Source organism: Oncorhynchus clarkii, chromosome 13 (assembly GCF_045791955.1).
Source record: "Oncorhynchus clarkii lewisi isolate Uvic-CL-2024 chromosome 13, UVic_Ocla_1.0, whole genome shotgun sequence".
Lineage (NCBI taxonomy): Eukaryota > Metazoa > Chordata > Actinopteri > Salmoniformes > Salmonidae > Oncorhynchus > Oncorhynchus clarkii.
The window spans coordinates 51,243,006-51,263,447 of NC_092159.1; the positions used below are offsets into that span (position 1 = coordinate 51,243,006).

A 20,442-nucleotide genomic window follows, 5' to 3' on the forward strand; every position below is an offset into this window, starting at 1 on the left:
TCATTTTCACAGCTTTACCCCATACAGCCGGTCAGACTGATGTCATTTGGGCAGAAAATCTTTCCCTTAATATTTTTTTATTGTGTTTTCTCCCCAGTCCCTAGAACTTTACCAATATCAATATTATGTATGATCTCAACAGTGTAAAGAATGCATTGATCGGTGTGATCTCGAGCCATGCGTTTTGATTTTAAATGCATTGATTGGTGTGATCTCGAGCCATGCCTTTTGATTTTAAATGCATTGATCGGTGGGATCTAGAGCCATGCGTTTTGATTTTAAATGCATTGATCGGTGGGATCTAGAGCCATGCGTTTTGATTTTAAATGCATTGATCGGTGGGATCTAGAGCCATGCGTTTTGATTTTAAATGCATTGATCGGTGGGATCTACATGCGTTTTAAATGCGTTTTTGATTGCGGCCCTGTTTCTACCCTTTATATAAATGTATTGATGTATGCAAATACACCCAGTGTATGTATGCAACTGAGGCACATATAATTATATTTTTATTTCAAAATATATAAAAAATGCGTGACCTACACAAAAGAAAATGTACATCATCCCACCGTTGGGGCATGGATTCTACAAGGTGTTCAATGTCGGCGCGAATGCTTCCCACAGGTGTCAAGTTTGCTGGATGTCCTTTGGGTGGTGGACCCTTCTTGATACACAAAGGAAACTTTTGGGTGTGAAAAAACCCAGCAGCGTTGCAGTTCTTGACCCAAACCGGTGTGTCTTGCACCTAACGTTACTACCATACCCCATATGTATGTGTGCACTCCAAAGAGTAAATATGTTATTCATACCCTGATTATTAATCTCCCTTTACAATACCTATGTATTCTCATGAACATTTGAACTGAAAGTTGAAGAACAAGTTAATTGGGCCTCAGTCAGTTGTCAATAGTGCATGTCTGAATTGTACTGACTCTGTCAGTATACTAGCTAGCTACATCTACCATTTCTAAGTGCTCAACTCGTCATGGAGATTTTGCTTAGTAGGCCTATGACATACTAATTTTGCATAAAAAAATAATTACATTCATATAGTTTAACAATAATCTTTGATTCAAACATTTAGGATTATGTCCATTGTTGCCATCACACAAACCTGTAAGAAAATACACATACAGTATGGATGCAACATCAAATGTGGTATTGGAAGGCAGTTTCATCAACACCATGCAGGAGATCATAACTGAACAAAACATTTGGCTTCCGGATCACTTCCCCAAAATATAGTTCATGGAACTTTTGTTCACAATACTTAAGTGTTCATTAGACTTCCATATGTCTATTTAACATTCCCATAAGTTAGCAAGGGTCTGCAAAATTGTTCAAAGGTTAAAGAATATATATATAACAGTTGGACAATGAATGAAGATACTCCAAACATTTAGATTTTTTTTAATCAAATCAGATATTGTTCAGACATTTTGGTGGGAAGAAATCAGGTATTCAATTTATAAAAAAATGTCTACATTTTTTCTTATGTATTCATATACATAAGTAAATGTTTGGAGGTATACAAAACATGACAGACTATCCAGGTGAAAGCCATGATCCACTTCAAACGTGTAGATGAAAGGGAGGAGACAGGTTAAAGAAGGATTTTTAAGTCTTGGGACATGGATTGCGTGTGTCCATTAAGAGGGGGAATGGGCAAGACAAAAGACGGAACGGGGTATGTCCGTTTCTGGGTCCCAATGTTTATCATGAATTTGGATCTTGTCTTTGTATTCTCTTGTCCCATTGATGGGGGTGAATGTATTGTTTTTGAATCTGTCAAGTAATTGTTCATTATGATAGACATTTCCCATATTTAGGGCCTAGTAGAATGTTTTTACAGTTGGTTTGTGAGTATACCTAGTGAGTACTCACTTTGACTTGACCTATCCCTTGCTCAGGTTGATGAGGAGCAATGTTTATGGCAATAGTGGCTGTTCCTATATCAGTTTGAAATGCATGTAGTGTCATGCATGAGCATGAACCTCTGCTCTCTTCTGATGTAAAGGTAGTCTGAATCATTTGGACATAGTTGTCCTTTCCCCCAGCTTCGGATACGTTTTACCATACTGTTTTGTGGTGTAAAATGACATTGTTTCACCAATATGTAGGTGTTCTTCCATTACTTTCCTGTATAATTTCACGTTTTAAGCATTGACGTTGTTTAAACATGTTTTTAGTTTGACAGTGGACACTAACACTAAATGGACATTAAACCAATAGTGAATGAATGGGGTCAGTCATGATTATTGAACAATGCTAAAATGTGGTGCCTTACAATGTTGTTAAATTTGTCTTCACACGTGTCGCTGTGTCTCTGGAGTAGAAGACCCGCCCATTCTCTCGTCCGTCTGTTTCAATGGCCGAATCTGGTGGTTTGTTGCCTTATTTGAACCAATAGAATCCATCCACATCCCAGTACGAAAAAAGACACGCGACAAGTTCGAGAAAGCCCCGCAAATGTTTTCAATAGTCGTCTGTGTAGACTGCCATTTAAATGAACAATACATCAAAGAGTATAGATCATATATATTACAGCTGAATATTTTGATACATAAACAAAAATAAGAACATTTACGAGCTACCTTGTATGCTGCATATAAGTTGATTCAAATGAGAAAACAAATCACATGGTTCATGCATAGTTGTAAATTGTAGCATCTGCGTTCTGCCAACACTGTTTTATATGAATGGTATAGTAGCTACAAACTCAGGCATATCCGTTGAGGGCTCCTAATGAACCACTGAGGTCTTTGAGCCAGCTTGTTCTCTGACGTATCTCAATGAAAACAACTACACTCCGGTATCCTTTCCACCGGGAGAATTGTCTGAATGGGATGCCTTTGACATAACCTGGATCGGGACAGGAGTAACGTTTGCTAGTACGGGAGACCTGCAATTAAGGACATATATTCCCGGAGTCAACACTATACTGCGACAGCTGGATTGACAACAATGATGGATTTAGCTAATTGCTAACAACCAACCCACCAATCTAACGTTGGCTAACTAACGTTAGCTAGCTAGCAAAGTCAGCTAGCTAACAGGGACATTTAGCTAAATATTTGAAGAGGAACCACGGACTGATCTGTAGTCACATTAGAAACTGTCTGCCCAGTTAGGGTAACGTAATAGCGTCACCATTTCCGGGCTTGTGATATCTGAGATTGTGGAGCGGGACGTTGCTTTGAGGGGTACGGGGATCGGATCTGTATCGGTTTCCATACCCGGACAGCTAGAGGACAGCATGGCTGCAGGAAAGGGAGCGGGGAAGCCCTCGCTACTGCAGAACGAGCGTATACGATTCATTGTCTGTTTCCTCGGAGTCTTCGTTTGTTATTTTTACTATGGCATATTACAAGAAACAATGTAAGTAGTTTCCTGGTCTGACATCCGAGCGACATCATTGATTTCAAAACATAGGCTCTTGATGCACATTGCTTTTATTGGCTGTTTCTTTGTGCACATATGTTAGTTGGTGATGCTGTAGTGCAACAAGTTAAATGTAGGCGAGCCAACTCTACAGAGCTGAAAATGTTCAAAAAACTATGTCCCTATGTAGATATGTCTTGAATGGTATGTCACTCAAGGGTGAGGAATCTCATCTTGTTTCCAGTGATGATTTGTATCTGTAGTCAACCAGAGCAGACTACTAGTACCTCACACTGCCCTCTCATTCTCTTTTTCTAGCCTACAGATACTCCACAGTTTAATTAACAAATAATTCCCTTGCTGAATATCAAGGCCTGTGTGTTGTTGTGTGTCACACCTGTTGTATATGTGTAATAAGAAGTGGATTAACTCTGGATTAACATGAGTGGTTGCACTGATAAACTGTCATAATGTTGTTTGTCTGATTTACCCAGTACCCGAGGACAGTATGGTGAGGGGGAGAAGAAGGAGAAGTTTGTTTATGCCACAACGCTGGTATTCATCCAATGCATCATCAATGCTGGGTTTGCCAGGATCTGTGAGTAAACCACACATAGTCATCAATCGTGGTCTTTCACTTTCTGTCCAACACAGTTATCTCCAACATATCTTGCCCCCCGTGGGTGTTTGAATGGTCTGTTGGTATTGAATCTCCATGTATTATAGATGTCTCTTCTCTGCCTGCTCCCCATTAGTGATTCAGTTTTTTGAGGGTTCCAGACCAGACCACACCAAGAGCTGGCTCTATGGAGTGTGTTCCCTGTCTTATCTTGGAGCCATGGTATCCAGCAACTCTGCCCTACAGTATGTCAACTACCCCACACAGGTCAGTCTTATCCCTCAGCCCATACAGTGTCTCGCTGTCATCATGATAATTTGTTGTGATATTTTATTATTTTAATATCTAAAAAACCTCTCTATTGTTGTCACAGGTGTTGGGGAAGTCTTGTAAGCCCATCCCAGGTAGGTGTAATAATTATATTATTGCTCATCCTGACCCCACTCTCAACACCTGAATATGTAATTAACAAGTCATATGCAGCCTTTGGCTTGGTGACCAGTGCAGGTTTGAGGGTTTAGTTTGCCTTATTTTATTGAATGGCCTCTTACTGCAGCAGTGTGTCATGTTTCAGTGTCAGCCAGACTCCCTTATCTGCATTTCCAGTGCAATTTTTAAAGCTGCAATATGTCACTTTTTGGGTGACCGGACCAAATTCACATTGAAATATGAGTTATAGATTTGTCATTCTCATTGCAAGCCAGTCTAAGAAGCGGTGTATCTGTTCTATGTGCACTATTTCTATCCTTCCCTAACTTAAGTTTTGTTTTTGCATCTTTTACTTTCGGTTTTCTATGGTACAATGATTATTTACACTATACATGGCTTGTTTTGTCACATACACTGACATTTGACAAACTATTAGAATTTTAGCAACCAGGAAATATCTGTGTGATTTCTGCATATTGCACCTTTTTTAAACTACACATCCCATCAGCCCTTCCAAACTCAGTGCCCCTGTTTAATGAACATACATTCTATTTGCATGCACCTGCTGTGAGTCTCTGACTCCACATGTAGACTACCCTATGACTGCAAGTCTCATGCTAACAATAAGTACATGAGCCTAGTCTTCTGTCCCGCCCAGCATGTTGCAATATGTAAACACTGTCTAAGGTTAGTGTGTTCTATAGTAATACACTGACCAGTCTTATCCCTTGAGCACGTGCAACCCATTAATCTACACAGCCATGGTTTTTACCCCCTGGCTGACTTGTCTTTCTATGTGCACATCAACCTAATAGACCAGTGATGGCTGCTGCTGATAACCGCCCCTCGCATCCCTTTGCCTTTGGTTCCACAGTGATGATTCTGGGTGTATTTGTACTGAGGAAGAAATACCCACTGGCCAAGTACCTGTGTGTGCTGTTGATCGTCAGCGGGGTGGCCCTGTTCCTCTATAAACCCAACAAGAGTGTCACTTCCACAGAATCTGCTTTCGGCTTCGGGGAGATCCTGTTGGTGAGTGTAACTGTCCTCATCTGCCTGTGGTATTATCTCTGTGACCTCGTCTGTGTTTCTCTCTGCCTATATGTGTATTTGCTGTCTGTGCCTCTGTGGGTTTGTAAATGTGACCTTCTCTCTCTCCCTGTATCCTAGCTGCTATCGCTGACCATGGACGGTTTGACTGGTGTGGCCCAGGACCACATGAGGAATCTCTTCCAGACCAGTGCCAACCACATGATGCTCAACATCAACATGTGGTCCACCCTGGTGCTGGGACTAGGTGAGACACCTGTTGTCCCTCACTAGTGTGAAAATATACACTTTGTCTGATCTCTCTGCTTTGTTTCTTCTGTATCTCTATCTCTGCCAACTCCCCGTCTCTACTAAATACACCATTATTTATTCAATAAAATATCTTCATCTCAGATCTTCCTTCTCAGTCTAAGTGTCCCAATCTCATGCTTTTCTACAGCCTTACTTTTATCAAAAACCTTTTTTTCGGTTTTGGCCAAAGCAGTCCCCACTTCCCCAGTTCTATTCAACCCAGTCAAACTGCTGTTACTGCCCTGTACCAGTAGGGGGAGCCCTTAATCCACTGTTGATTTTGAGGCATTTTCACCATAAAGTCATGGAACCAAATCTCAGCATGGGTTTGATTCCAAAACAATTAAAATAATGAATTGGCTTCTCCCCCCATTTGTAGCAGAAGAAAAGGCTAACCAATCCTATAACTTGAGATTAAAAAATAAGAATCAAACAGCCTAGTTAAATAAAGGTTACATTTAAAAAAATAAAATAAGCAATTGTTACATGCAGGAAAAATTAAATCAATTTATGCTGAATTGTGTCACTTTCAGTAAATTATCCCATGTGTTTTTCTTTCAGGGGTGTTGTGGACAGGTGAGGTATGGGACTTCCTGAGCTTCACAGACCGTCACCCCAGCATCTTCTGGAACATCCTTTTGTTTGGAATAACTAGTGCTTTAGGCCAGGTGGGTCTCACATGGGTGTGACTGTGTGTGTGTTAAAAGGAAAACATTTCCATGGCTGCAAATCACATTCTACATTTTAATTGGTTCACATGCGTGTGATTCTTATGGATAAGTGCCAGTATCTGGTTTACAGTGGTCTTTCGCTATTTTGCTCTCATTCTCATTGCAGAGGGTCTTTTATAGTTAGTCATTCACTCCTCTTCCTCTCTTAGACCTTCATCTTCATGACTGTGGTGTACTTCGGCCCTCTCACCTGCTCCATCGTCACTACCACACGGAAGTTCTTTACCATCCTGGGCTCTGTCCTTCTGTTCGGCAACGTCCTCAACACCATGCAGTGGGTCGGCACTATCCTGGTGTTCCTTGGTGAGTAACAACATTAACTTGTTAACTCTTAATATCTCTCTGATGTTGTGACTATCTCTGTTTCTCTCACTCGCTCGCCATCTCACTCCACCATGTGCTTCTTTGTCTGTAGTAACTTTAAGCTTCACCTCATAGTTGAAATGCTGAGCTGCTCTTCAGCTGCTTATGGAGATGTTCCATTGGAGCTCATAGGCCTCAACTAGTTGTGAAGTCTCTTTTTGGTTGATGAGATGACTAGACACCTCTACTGTCTTAATTGTATCATGTGCTTTTTCATTTAAGGTCTCGGGTTTGATGCCAAATTTGGCAAGACACCAAAGAAGACCACACACTAAGGAACCTGGAATATGTGTCATGGCAAAACTGACAAACTGAAAGTCCAGTGGACAGAAATCCATCTCTCTCTGATTTTCTTACCACATCCTGCCTAGGCAGTACACCTACATACACTTAGTCATTGTTAGTTACCATATTAAAATATTGTATTTTTTTTTTTACATAATCATGAAAGAAGCCCCTATGTTTTCAAACGTTCCCATTCTCCTGAACCTACTAAGACAGACAAGCATCATCTACTTAGACCGCAAGACCACATCCACATGAAGAGGAAATGGGGCAGAATGAGATGGGTGGGCTGAGGAAAGATGACAACATGCACGTCAAATCCCTTGTGGTTGTTGAGGCTGCTCCTCCCTTTGGACTACATCTGAACCACACAGGCCTATGAATCTCAGCTCCAAGATTTACCTCATGAACTCATCACCAAGGAATGCCTGGTTTTCACTGAGATTGGTAACCGTAGTAAAGATATTGGTTACAGAAAAACACCCTAATTAAACGAGTCGATTGTCTTGTCAGTTAGTAGAAGTTTTCCAAGTAAAACTCTATTATCAGATCTCAAGTTGTTGAGACCTGCACAAGATTCTGAAAGTTGACATGCTGTAGATGAGGAGTTTTAACACTTCCATGTAGTTGACTCAGGATGTTAGTCTTCATTTCCATTATAATCTTGGCAGACAACTAGCCTCTCTGTATTATGGAAATAATAAACATAAAATACTGTAAATGAACCAAATTGTTTATGATACTCATGGCCAATCTGACAGTGTTGCTTTAAAAAAATAAAAGTAGGATATGCCATGAATACATAGTAAAAGGAAAACCATAATATGGTATCAGCATAGTTATGTTTAATAAATTGCTGTTATTGAAGGTTTTGGCCAAACTGGATGAAAATCTGCCAACGTACAATTATTTTCCAGAGAATTAAAACCAGATGAAATAAACAGAAGGAGACATGATATGGCTTGAATCTGTGTTTTGATATGACAATTAAACAGAAGGAGACATGATATGGCTTGAATCTGTGTTTTGATATGACAATTAAACAGAAGGAGACATGATATGGCTTGAATCTGTGTTTTGATATGACAATTAAACAGAAGGAGACATGATATGGCTTGAATCTGTGTTTTGATATGACAATTGAACATGTTTTCCATGGTTCTAGGATTGGAACACCAGGCTGACAATGACCTTGTTCTTTCTCAAAATTATAGATGTATCATGTAAGCATGTCATGGGAGTGAATTTGTTTTACTTAATACTGAAAGACTTTTGGAAGGTTTGTTCATTGTAGTCTATCAAATTATGTCTACTTCACTGGTTGGAACTTTCCCACACAACATCATAGACAGGCTGTGCAGAAACTCTTATGAGATGTTAATGACCAATTTTCAGTGAAAATACAATTCAGAGGAAACTAACGTTGGTAGATGTTGGCGAGGCAATCTGATTAACAGGGTGAGCTGCAGGACACTGGCAGAGCACACAGAAAACTAAATTGTCCAGCTCACTGTTTGGGCAAGCTATCCCGAGGTCCTGCTGATAGAGACAATGAATTACAACACATGTAGTGTGAGGATGCTGTTCTCTGATGTAGCATCAACCTTATAATATACAAGAATGCTGTCAAATAGCAGTAGTTGAACAGTACGATACTGTTTTACAGCCTCCTTCGTTCAACACTAGAGGACCTGATGGTGCAGTGCTTTGGACGCAGGTTTGAGTCCCGGTCGGATACCCAACAAAATTGATGTGTTGTCAGAAGTGGGATGATGTGCGTTTCCTAGGGGATAGTGTTGCATCCCACCTAGTTAAGAGCTTCCGACAGCTAGGCATAGTGGTTCAGGTATTGGATGAACAGGTGGGTTAGTTTGAGTGAAGCCTGGTCTACCCCTGAAGACGCTGGAGTATCATTACTGAAAGCACTGTAGGTGTGTGAGACAGAATCAAGTGAAAGTAATCTTCCATGTCTCTACAAATATTCTCCCATGAATGCTTCTGTTGTGGGATTCATCTTCAAACCTACTGAGGCCTTGTTCAAATACTTTGAAAAAGCATCCTTCCTTATTCCCTTCCTTGAAGTAGGCTAATCAGTGATTGAATATAATCAGATATAATTGGACTGGTAAAAGCTTTAGTAGGTTGAGGTACTTTATTTACTGTCAGATGAGAAACATATTATGTGGTGGGATGAACTAAACCATCTCTGCCTACTGGTTGAAAATTAAGAATGCAGTGTAAAATGTATTTTGTTGAGAAGAAGGAGAGGAATGGAGACTTTGATCAAGGGAGAAGGAAAGTGAGTCCCATGAGAGGATAAAAACTAGATGTATGTTGGGAGAAGTGCAATATTATCACATGGGGATGTATTTTTGGAATACGGTGGAAGAATGGAGGGAAAGAGAGGGGTGGCGGTTGAAGAGAGTGAGTGTGGTAAAGGGTGAAATTGAATCTGTTGAAGATGGCAAAAAAAAGGGAGATGGGAGGTGGAAGAAGGCCGGTAGCAAGTGCAAACAGAGTGAGCCGTACACCGGATCCAGTTCTGGAGGCGAAATGGAAGTGAATGAGGGCGAATTACCAGAGGTGGCCCAGTTTTTGGTACCAGGTTTGGTGAGGTTCTTGGAGCCTGAGCCTTGTACCGATGGTCAGGATAAATATGAGTCTGTTACAGTAGGAGTGACATTTTTGGAGAAAGTAGGCCCCTGCTTTTTGGCTGATCCATATGTGGTTTCAGGGTGGGTGATAACGGAGTTGGGTGCTGTGTAGTCGGTGTAGATAACCCAAAGTGGGATTGTGATAATTATTTGTATTTTTGTCAGTCAGAGGGAGCGGTAGCTCCGCGCCACACGAATGGGGACAAGAGTGATGACTTGTTTCTTTTCTCAAGAACAGGGTGCTATTGAAAGGAGTTACAGTGCCTTGCGAAAGTATTCGGCCCCCTTGAACTTTGCGACCTTTTGACACATTTCAGGCTTCAAACATAAAGATATAAAACTGTATTTTTTTGTGAAGAATCAACAACAAGTGGGACACAATCATGAAGTGGAACGACATTTATTGGATATTTCAAACTTTTTTAACAAATCAAAAACTGAAAAATTGGGCGTGCAAAATTATTCAGCCCCTTTACTTTCAGTGCAGCAAACTCTCTCCAGAAGTTCAGTGAGGATCTCTGAATGATCCAATGTTGACCTAAATGACTAATGATGATAAATACAATCCACCTGTGTGTAATCAAGTCTCCGTATAAATGCACCTGCACTGTGATAGTCTCAGAGGTCCGTTAAAAGCGCAGAGAGCATCATGAAGAACAAGGAACACACCAGGCAGGTCCGAGATACTGTTGTGAAGAAGTTTAAAGCCGGATTTGGATACAAAAAGATTTCCCAAGCTTTAAACATCCCAAGGATGTTAATAATATTGAAATGGAAGAAGTATCAGACCACTGCAAATCTACCAAGACCTGGTCGTCCCTCTAAACTTTCAGCTCATACAAGGAGAAGACTGATCAGAGATGCAGCCAAGAGGCCCATGATCACTCTGGATGAACTGCAGAGATCTACAGCTGAGGTGGGAGACTCTGTCCATAGGACAACAATCAGTCATATATTGCACAAATCTGGCCTTTATGGAAGAGTGGCAAGAAGAAAGCCATTTCTTAAAGATATCCATAAAAAGTGTCGTTTAAAGTTTGCCACAAGCCACCTGGGAGACACACCAAATATGTGGAAGAAGGTGCTCTGGTCAGATGAAACCAAAATTGAACTTTTTGGCAACAATGCAAAACGTTATGTTTGGCGTAAAAGCAACACAGCTCATCACCCTGAACACACCATCCCCACTGTCAAACATGGTGGTGGCAGCATCATGGTTTGGGCCTGCTTTTCTTCAGCAGGGACAGGGAAGATGGTTAAAATTGATGGGAAGATGGATGGAGCCAAATACAGGACCATTCTGGAAGAAAACCTGATGGAGTCTGCAAAAGACCTGAGACTGGGATGGAGATTTGTCTTCCAACAAGACAATGATCCAAAACATAAAGCAAAATCTACAATGGAATGGTTCAAAAATAAACATATCCAGGTGTTAGAATGACCAAGTCAAAGTCCAGACCTGAATCCAATCGAGAATCTGTGGAAAGAACTGAAAACTGCTGTTCACAAATGCTCTCCATCCAACCTCACTGAGCTCGAGCTGTTTTGCAAGGAGGCATGGGAAAAAATTTCAGTCTCTCGATGTGCAAAACTGATAGAGACATACCCCAAGCTACTTACAGCTGTAATCGCAGCAAAAGGTGGCGCTACAAAGTATTAACTTAAGGGGGCTGAATAATTTTGCACGCCCAATTTTTCAGTTTTTGATTTGTTAAAAAAGTTTGAAATATCCAATAAATGTCGTTCCACTTCATGATTGTGTCCCACTTGTTGTTGATTCTTCACAACAAAATACAGTTTTATATCTTTATGTTTGAAGCCTGAAATGTGGCAAAAGGTCGCAAAGTTCAAGGGGGCCGAATACTTTCGCAAGGCACTGTATTACTGGGGTAGTGGTAAATGTGAATGTGGACCAGATGAAGGGGAAGATACCCGGTGTTTGTGATGCTTGTCGTTTGGTGCGACACAGACAGGGTGGCGTGTGGTGAAACAGAGGAGTCTGTTCTTTTGAGTTTTGATGTTTAGTCTTTGTCTGACAAAGTGATGTTAGGATATTTCAGTAATCCCGTACAAGCTTTTGTGCTGAATCCATTTGGTTGTTACAGATGTCAAGCTTATGGGCACGTGGCAGCAGTGTGTAGGAGGTAGGTTCCGAGGTGTGAGAAGTGTGCAGAAGGGCATGAGACAAAGGAATGTGTAGTATTGGAGAAAGAAGCGCTATGTGTTAATTTTAGGGGTGCCCATGGATCAGAAGTGTCTGTTGCGAGAGAGGCAGGTTGAGGTTACCAGGATTAGAGAAGTGCAGAGGGTGTCGTATGCTGAAGCAGTGAAGAAAGTAGGGGAAGATGGTTCAAGGGGGAGGGATCCGGTTCAAGGAGTCGTAGATCTGTGCCAGCACAGAAGGATAGGCCTATGAGTGACATATGCTTCAGTAAGATTGGCTTCTTAACGTTTATAGCAGTGGTTATCAACCACAGGGATGGAACGTAAGTCCCAGAAAATAGAGGTTCTGGTGGCAGCTACAGAGAAATATTTGGGTGTACAAGATTTTACTTCAGAAGAGTTACAAGGTGTGTTGAGTGGTGGTGTCCAGATAGGGTTTTAAATATTGGAATTGGGTGGTGTGTTTATAATCATTAGATGACAGTTTTTTCTTCATATTATTGTATTTAATTTTGTTCCGTAAAGCATAAGGGATAGATAGACCCGAGTATAGTTAGTGGCAGTAATGCAACATATATTGGATGGATGCCAACCGCCGTTAAACCACACCAAAGAAGAAGAACGAGTTGAGGACTCAAGGGCGTGAGGAATCTCCACAGACAGAACAATGAGACAGATATTTCACCGGATGTATAAATGTGAAGCATCCGGTTGGCGTTTCCACTCACTACCAGATATGGTGACGAGGAAGCTAAGTGGCCGGCAGTGGGAGAAGATTGAACGAGATGGACTTTGGCCGAGATTCCGCAAATTTTCTCATCGCTGAAACATTTTATCTCCATACAGGTTTCTGTTTCCAAAACTAGAATCTGTAGACTTTACTCTTTGCCAAAGAAAAAGAAAATGCATTGTTTAGAAGGAGTGCAAGGGAGAATGGATCTCACTGGCTCGTGATTTGCTCCCACCTCCTTGCTTGTTCGACCCACTATGATTCGTTCATCTGCTCCCATTGGAAACGACAGACTGGTCTATCTTGGGTTAGTTATAAAAATCATTGATGTCTCTGAAAAGCATCTGAAAATACGCTCAGCTACTTCCTGGCAAGGCCTACATTAATCCGGTTATTTCTGTACAAATTGGGAGAAGTAAACCCTCACAATGCTGAGCACAGTTAGCCGGCAACTTAAAAGCCACCCAGCAGTAAGTACATGTGAAATCGGGAAGTTTGCTAAATCGTATAGATGTTTTGGGGGGCGGGGGGATTTGCGTCGTGCTAACGTTAACTTCGAAGCTAACCACATTGCGACTTTTACATTACTTGTTTCCCCCAAATGTCGCCTTTTTGTGATGTATTGCTTCGTTTTTGGAAAAAGACAAGATTGAATCTAACGATATGGTGTTTGCTGCATTGCTCGTTGATTGACAAGTGATGGCATTTACCACAGACCGAAACGGCCCTGTTTGCTAACTAGTTAGCTACTGTAGCCAGTATGGGTTATGTACTTGAAAGGGCAAGGTCTAAAAAATAATTGAACGTATAGTTACTATTATTTACACTTTTTAAGTGGGAGGGAGCGAGCGAGCGTGTTTAGCTAACGTTAGATGGTTAGTTGTTGGAATTGCGACCTGGCAAAAAAGGCCTCAACTCGGTCAAGGACGAGGCGGTTAACCGAGGACATAACTTTACTAGCTATGAAAGCACTTATTTTTTTAAATTACATTTTATCTGGTGTAAATTGGGTAACTGTAGTCTTGGGACTTTGGCGAAAGTGTGTTTTTGGGGGAGGAAAGCAATCGAGTTGACTAAATATTTTTTGATTTACCCTCGGTCCTGCCATTATGCTCCTGACGTTGCAGGTAATAGGCTCCACCAGAGGTCGGGAGTATTTTTTTTTTCTTCATGTGGAGTGCCAATTTACAATTTATCTAACCAGTTATGGTTTTCATGCACATTTTCGTGGAACATTTTAATTTCCATTACAATAACTTATTTGTTTAGTATTGCCAACTAGGTAAAAAATAATCAACATGAAGCCAACAAATAACATTGCAAGTAAATAATATCCTGATTAAACTAAATATCATGTAAATCACATTGACTATGCATGAAGGTTTGTTCATTTCATGTTCTTCAATAGCTTTAATCTCTCTACTCTGTCTGCAACGAACTTGAAACATTGTATTAACTGGGTTTGGCCCACAGTTTGAACTGGTCAACTATATCAACTCTTCTAGGTCCTCCAGAGTTTAATGAGCCACTGGATCAGAGCATTACTTTTTTATTTTCACGCCGAGGCTCGGTGGTTATCGAAAGTGAGCAAGCTGGAAAGATTTTTCGAATACAGTGAGCAACTAACTATTGTCATTCTCAATGGATGTAAAGTAAACAGACTGTTGATTTGCTGTTTGAGGAAGAGAAAATAAAGACTTTGAGATGCTCCACAGCTCATTAGTGGTAGTGAGTTAAGACCATCAGAAATACTATCGGACATCCCCAAATGGGCACATTCATACATTTGCGTGTAGGCCAGGTAGCCTAGATTTACTTCTGTGTAATCAGGTGTGCGTCCTTACTCAACATTGACAAGAGCGCCCCAAACATAATACAATGAATAAATTGACCAAACTTGTAAATGGAATCAAATAAGTGTTGAAAAAATTGTGAGCTCTGTAAACGTGTCCGCTCCGACAATGAGAATGGTAAACGACTAATAATAATATATTTTATTAACTTAAATTACCGTAAACAAACATAGATTAGAAATGATTGGAATTAACGTCAAATGTACCACTGGTCATAAGTCCCCTTTTCAGGACCTGGTCTTTCAAAGATAATTTGTAAAAATACGTAACTTCACAATGACCTTACTGTGAGACGCCTAAGACAGCGCTATAAGGAGACAGGACGGACAGCTGATCGTCCTCGTGGTGGCAGACCAAGTGTAACACCTGCACAGGATCGTTACATCCGAACCTCACACCTGCGGGACAGGTACAGGATGGCAACAACTGCCCGAGTTATACCAAGAATGCACAATCCCTCCAGTGCTCAGACTGTCTGCAGTAGGCTAAGGGAGGCAGGAGTGAGGGCTTGTAGGCCTCTTGTAAAGGCAGGTCCTCACCAGACATCACCGGCAACAATGTTGCCTATGGGCACAAACCCACCGTGACTGGACCAGACAGGACTGAAAAAAGTCTCAGTGCTCTTCACTGACGAGTCATGGTTTTGTCTCACCAGGGGTGATGGTCGGATTCGTGTTTATCGTGGAAGGAATGAGGGTTACGCCGAGGCCTGTACTCTGGAGCGGGACCGATTTTGGAGGGGGAGGGTTCGTCATGGTCTGGGGCAGTGTCTCCCAGCATCGTCTGCCTGCAATGTCAAGCTCCGTCTATCTCAACACTGTGCTTTACAGGGAAGACATCCTCCCTCATGTGGTACCCTTCTTGCTGGCTCATCCTGACATGACCCTCCAGCATGACAATGCCACCAGCCATACTGCTCGTTCTGTGCGTGATTTCCTGCAAGACAGGAATGTCAGTGTTCTGCCACGGCCAGCGAAGAGCCCAGATCTCAATCCCATTGATCATGTCTGGGACCTGTTGGATCGGAGGGCTAGGGCCATTTCCCCCAGAAATGTCTGGGAACCTGCAGGTGCCTTGGTGGAAGAGTTGGGTAACATCAAGAACTGGCATATCTGGTGCAGTCCATGAGGAGGAGATGTACTGCAGCTGGTGGCCACACCAGATACTGACTGTTACTTTTGATCTCCCCCCCCCCCCCCAAAAAAAAAAAATTGTTTGAAAGAGTGAATGCACACGAATTGGCGGGAGAGAGCAGATTCTGGAGAGATGCGAATCGTATACATCTAAACCACACTTACCTTCACTCAACATTTTTTAAATTATACCTAAGACACATTTTCTTCACACATACTGTAGACCTAAGGAATACTCTCTCAAACAGCTTCAGGTCCAAAGCAGTAGCCATTTATGGAAAGCCAATGGAATTTCATTTGTTTTCACATTTTTCTCAAATACCCTCACAGCACCCGTGCCTTGCGTTGCCGATGCTCATCTTAGTGTGATGGACTGTGCAATCCCCAGCGGCCTCCGCAATGGATTAGTCCACTGAGACGGGCACAAATCAGACAGGTGTCTTCTGTGCCATTAAAAAAAAAATCTATCGACCAGTTGACTGAATGGGGTCAGCCATTTTTCCCTTGATTGCCACCTTACCCTGTCCTCTATTGTTCCCCCTAAATATTTTCTATTCCCTCCAGCTGGTCCCCCTTTTCATCTTCATCGGTGGTGGGACGGTTATGTCTGGAGCGTATCTCTTGCGCCTGGCAATGGGACCCCATGTCAGGTAAGGGCCCTTGTAGAACACGCTGCTAATAAGGCTCCAGTCCAAATGGAAACTGTCTGAAATGAGAACCGCATAGTAACTGGATTGACCTTGAGTGTTTTAGTCTTAAGTCAGATGTCAATTTCAATGTGCAGGACGGGTATATTGCTATTAGTTAAACGTTTCATTTCAATATTTATGTTGTAGTTGGAATCGCAATGGCAACCCCGAGCCATGGAACAAGACGGAACCCACACAGCAGCACAAGGTAGGTCACTCACTTACAGGATGATCCGTTATGTATGGATTAATGTATCACGATGGTCAGTGCATTAAACTTGGTCCCTGCCGCACATGGTCTTGAGCAGAGGTTGTACAGCGCAGTGAGGGAACATGTTAATGTAGTGCCTTGAACCAAAAATGTAATTGAGCTGTTGTCTGATTCCACTCATCCCATAGTAGAATTAATTATACAGTATAATCCTGTTAGTTTAAGTAATCTGATCAACCAATCTAATTGTCAGTTACAACAACAACAAAGCAAGTTTGACATGGACTAAATAACAAACCTGGGAATGATTCAGAAAGTAAAGGCAGGTTTTTGCTTAGAATGTTATTCATCAATATTTGATTTCTGATTTCCTTAAACTTTATTGTTCCTTTATTTAATTCATAGTTTTATTCAGTGAACATGGACTACAGCAAGCTGAAGAAAGAGGGTCCTGACTTCTAAACTCTTCTGCTGGACCAAAGGCTTGAGGAAAAAAATGACCTGCCTTACACCTCTAACTTGAAACCAGTGGATGCAAAGAGGCTAAACCGCACAAGTTCTGTCCCCTTTGACCTTTTAACCATCTTTAAAAAATAAAAATTCCCTCATACCTCATGGTTGTGCAGCAATAAAGTGAAGGAGTCTTTTTCTCCTGTGTACAGAGGAAATTGTATTTCTTTGTAGTCTGTGTTTAAAGGGGTTCAGGACTGATTTAATCCTAAAACATGATATTCTGGTACCACGTTTTTAGTTTGAAATCATGAAGTCAGTCATTTTTGTTAGCCCACACTAGCTTGACTGTCAATAGTTTGCTCTTGGTTTTTGCCTGGCGGCTCTGTCTGTGTACATGTATATCGTAATACGCTTGACTACGCTCCCGTGTGTAATTTACAGTATGACAACATGCTTGGTCCTGCATATGCTCACCCACAAGTTATCAGATGAGCCCTTGACATGCTCGTGCTGTGTGCCTTTGATAGATCTTCACATGGTCTGACCATCTGTTCAAGGCTGCACTGCACCATCATAGGCCATGTTGTCTGAAGGTCTGCAATCACTCACTGACTAAAACCAGGCAGGTGGGAGTAAAGGATAACAGACAAACTATAAAGGTTGGCCTTGTATTAGCAACCAATAAAGCAATGATAATGTTCCCAAGAGTAATAAACGGAGCAGATAAAACCGGCTTCTCAGGGAGTATGGTGCGGAGGTGTTTCTCCTAGAATGTCATGGCTCTGCCTGATGAGTTTGTGAATGTCATCAGGTCACACTGCGTCTCTCAGGCTGGGAAAACTCAAAGGATGTGCAGCCAACACAACACTGGAAATGTCAAGGATGGCTTCACATTGGAATAAAACTCCACATATAAGAACTTCCCCCACCCTCTTCAAGGCTGGAACAGGCTTTGTCTCCAATACAATTGTTTCAGTTGAGAGATGAAACTGTTTCCTCCACAACTTTAATTTGTTTTACAAAGAACCCCTTTGATTACCCTGAAATATTCCGGTTGTAGAAAACTAATCTGAAGGCTACTTTCTGTGCTTTCAGAGACCACTGCAATTGGGGCCATGAGTATTTTTCTGACCGTGAGACCTCTGCTTAGTCATACAAAATATTGTCACAATATAAAACTGGATATACACCGCTCAAAAAAAATAAAGGGAACACTAAAATAACATCCTAGATCTGAATGAATGAAATCTAATTAAATACTTGTTTCTTTACATAGTTGAATGTGCTGACAAAAACACACAAAAATTATCAATGGAAATCAAATTTATCAACCCATGGAGGTCTGGATTTGGAGTCACACTCAAAATTAAAGTGGAAAACCACACTACAGGCTTATCCAACTTTGATGTAATGGAGGGCTGTGCGGCCCCCCAAAGAAATGCCACACCACACCATGACTGACCCACTGCCAAACCGGTCATGCTGGAGGATGTTGCAGACAGCAGAACATTCTCCACGGCGTCTCCAGACTGTCACGTCTATCACATGTGCTCAGTGTGAACCTGCTTTCATCTGTGAAGAGCACAGGGCGCCAGTGGTGAATTTGCCAATCTTGGTGTTCTCTGGCAAATGCCAAACGTCCTGCACGGTGTTGGGCTGTAAGCACAGCCCCCACCTGTGGACGTCGGGCCCTCATACCACCCTCATGGAGTCTGTTTTTGACCGTTTGAGCAGACACATGCAAATTTGTGGCCTGCTGGAGGTCATTTTGCAGGGCTCTGGCAGTGCTCCTCCTGCTCCTCCTTGCACAAAGGCGGAGGTAGCGGTCCTGCTGCTGGGTTGTTGCCCTCCTACGGCCTCCTCCACGTCTCCTGATGTACTGGCCTGTCTCCTGGTAGCGCCTCCATGCTCTGGACACTACGCTGACAGACACAGCAAACCTTCTGGCCACATCTCGCATTGATGTGCCATCCTGGATGAGCTGCACTACCTGAGCCACTTGTGTGGGTTGTAGACTCCGTCTCATGCTACTACTAGAGTGCAGAACTACTCCTTTATTGGGGAGTCTTGCTAATTGCCTGTAATTTCCACCTGTTGTCTATTCCATTTGCACAACAGCATGTGAAATGTATTGTCAATCAGTGTTGCTTCCTAAGTGGACAGTTTGATTTCACAGAAGTGTGATTGACTTGGAGTTACATTGTGTTGTTTAAGTGTTCCCTTTATTTTTTTGAGCAGTGTATATTATTGGTCCTCTTTATTACGTGGGACGGCTCCCTAGAACTGGAAGAACAGTCAATAGTGAGAAACTGTCTGTGTGCACTGTACAAAGAAAAGTTTGCATGACTTCAAGGGTCCTGGGCTCACATTAACCACTGGCCAGCATTCTTACCCTTTTTCACATGACCTCTTGGTCACATCTGCCAGCAACACCAAAGACTAGCAACACACTGTCCATCCAGAATTTACTTTTTATTTAACAAGGCAAGTCAGTTAAGAACAAATTCTTACAATGACAGCCTACCGGGGAACAGTGGGTTAACTGCCTTGTTCAGGGGCAGAACAACAGATTTTTACCATGTCAACTCCGGGAGTCGATCCAGCAACCTTTTGGTTACTGGCCCAACGCTCTAAACACTTGGCTACCTGCCGCCCCATATACCGATCTCCTGCTTCATATTTTCTGACAATCTGAGTAGGTACTTGGAATGCTTCCACCACAGTTTGTGTGTGTGCAAGTTTGTATGTGTGCACACAGGTACTAATGACATATTTACATTAATGTGTACTTTATGCTATGCAAAGTTTTATACTTTTTTATTTATAGTACCAGTCAATAGTTTGGACACACCTACTCATTTCAGGGTTTACATTTATATGTACTATTTGTACGTTGTAAAATAATAGTGAAGACATCAAAACTATGAAATAACACATGATATCATGTAGTAACCAAAAAAGTGTTAAACAAATCAAAATATATTTTATATTTGAGATTCTTCAAAGTAGCCACCCTTTGCATTGATGACAGCTTTGCACACTCTTGGAATTCAGATTCACCTAGAATGCTCCTTGGCACTACATTATTTCATATGTGTTATTTCATAGTTTGGATGTCTTCACTATTATTCTACAATGTAGAAAATAATAAAAAATAAAGAAAAACCTTTGAATGAGTAGGTGTGTCCAAACGTTTGACTGGTACTGTATGTCTGTACTCGATAGACATTAGTTCTGCCACACAGGCATGTTTAGGTTACATAGCAGTTTAGCCTGGTATAATGTATCACTGGATGTCACTCAGCATTTGATGCCAATCCCAGACACCCAGGCATTCTGAGTCACATGATAATACATGCATGCACACACAGGCCAGCAGGGTTTCAATACAGAGATCTGTCTCCATG

General features: G+C 41.7%; 2 protein-coding genes across 2 annotated transcripts; both read left to right on the plus strand.

Annotated features, from left to right (window-relative positions):
• The first annotated feature begins 2,764 nt into the window (after positions 1–2,764).
• LOC139365034 (solute carrier family 35 member B1) lies at positions 2,765–8,207 on the plus strand. The gene is made up of 9 exons (XM_071102356.1): positions 2,765–3,378; positions 3,876–3,979; positions 4,137–4,267; positions 4,374–4,404; positions 5,304–5,461; positions 5,600–5,726; positions 6,332–6,438; positions 6,651–6,804; positions 7,087–8,207. Exons 1-9 carry the CDS (start codon positions 3,257–3,259, stop codon positions 7,137–7,139), a joined length of 987 nt encoding a protein of 328 aa, XP_070958457.1. The 5' UTR covers positions 2,765–3,256; the 3' UTR covers positions 7,140–8,207.
• A 4,758-nt stretch (positions 8,208–12,965) lies between these two features.
• On the plus strand, positions 12,966–17,250 carry LOC139365035 (cytochrome c oxidase subunit NDUFA4-like). The gene is made up of 4 exons (XM_071102357.1): positions 12,966–13,166; positions 16,247–16,332; positions 16,519–16,579; positions 16,988–17,250. Exons 1-4 carry the CDS (start codon positions 13,125–13,127, stop codon positions 17,042–17,044), a joined length of 246 nt encoding a protein of 81 aa, XP_070958458.1. The 5' UTR covers positions 12,966–13,124; the 3' UTR covers positions 17,045–17,250.
• The last annotated feature ends 3,192 nt before the right edge of the window (positions 17,251–20,442 follow it).

Excerpts from the sequence above, each read along its gene's own strand:
- LOC139365034 (XM_071102356.1), top strand. The coding sequence starts at position 3,257 with ATGGCTGCAGGAAAGGGAGCGGGGAAGCCCTCGCTACTGCAGAACGAG. Across the intron at positions 3,980-4,136 it reads TGCTGGGTTTGCCAGGATCT|TGATTCAGTTTTTTGAGGGT; the intron begins GTGAGTAAACCA and ends GCTCCCCATTAG. Across the intron at positions 6,805-7,086 it reads CACTATCCTGGTGTTCCTTG|GTCTCGGGTTTGATGCCAAA; the intron begins GTGAGTAACAAC and ends TTTTCATTTAAG.
- LOC139365035 (XM_071102357.1), top strand. The coding sequence starts at position 13,125 with ATGCTGAGCACAGTTAGCCGGCAACTTAAAAGCCACCCAGCA. Across the intron at positions 13,167-16,246 it reads AACTTAAAAGCCACCCAGCA|CTGGTCCCCCTTTTCATCTT; the intron begins GTAAGTACATGT and ends TATTCCCTCCAG. Across the intron at positions 16,333-16,518 it reads GCAATGGGACCCCATGTCAG|TTGGAATCGCAATGGCAACC; the intron begins GTAAGGGCCCTT and ends TTTATGTTGTAG.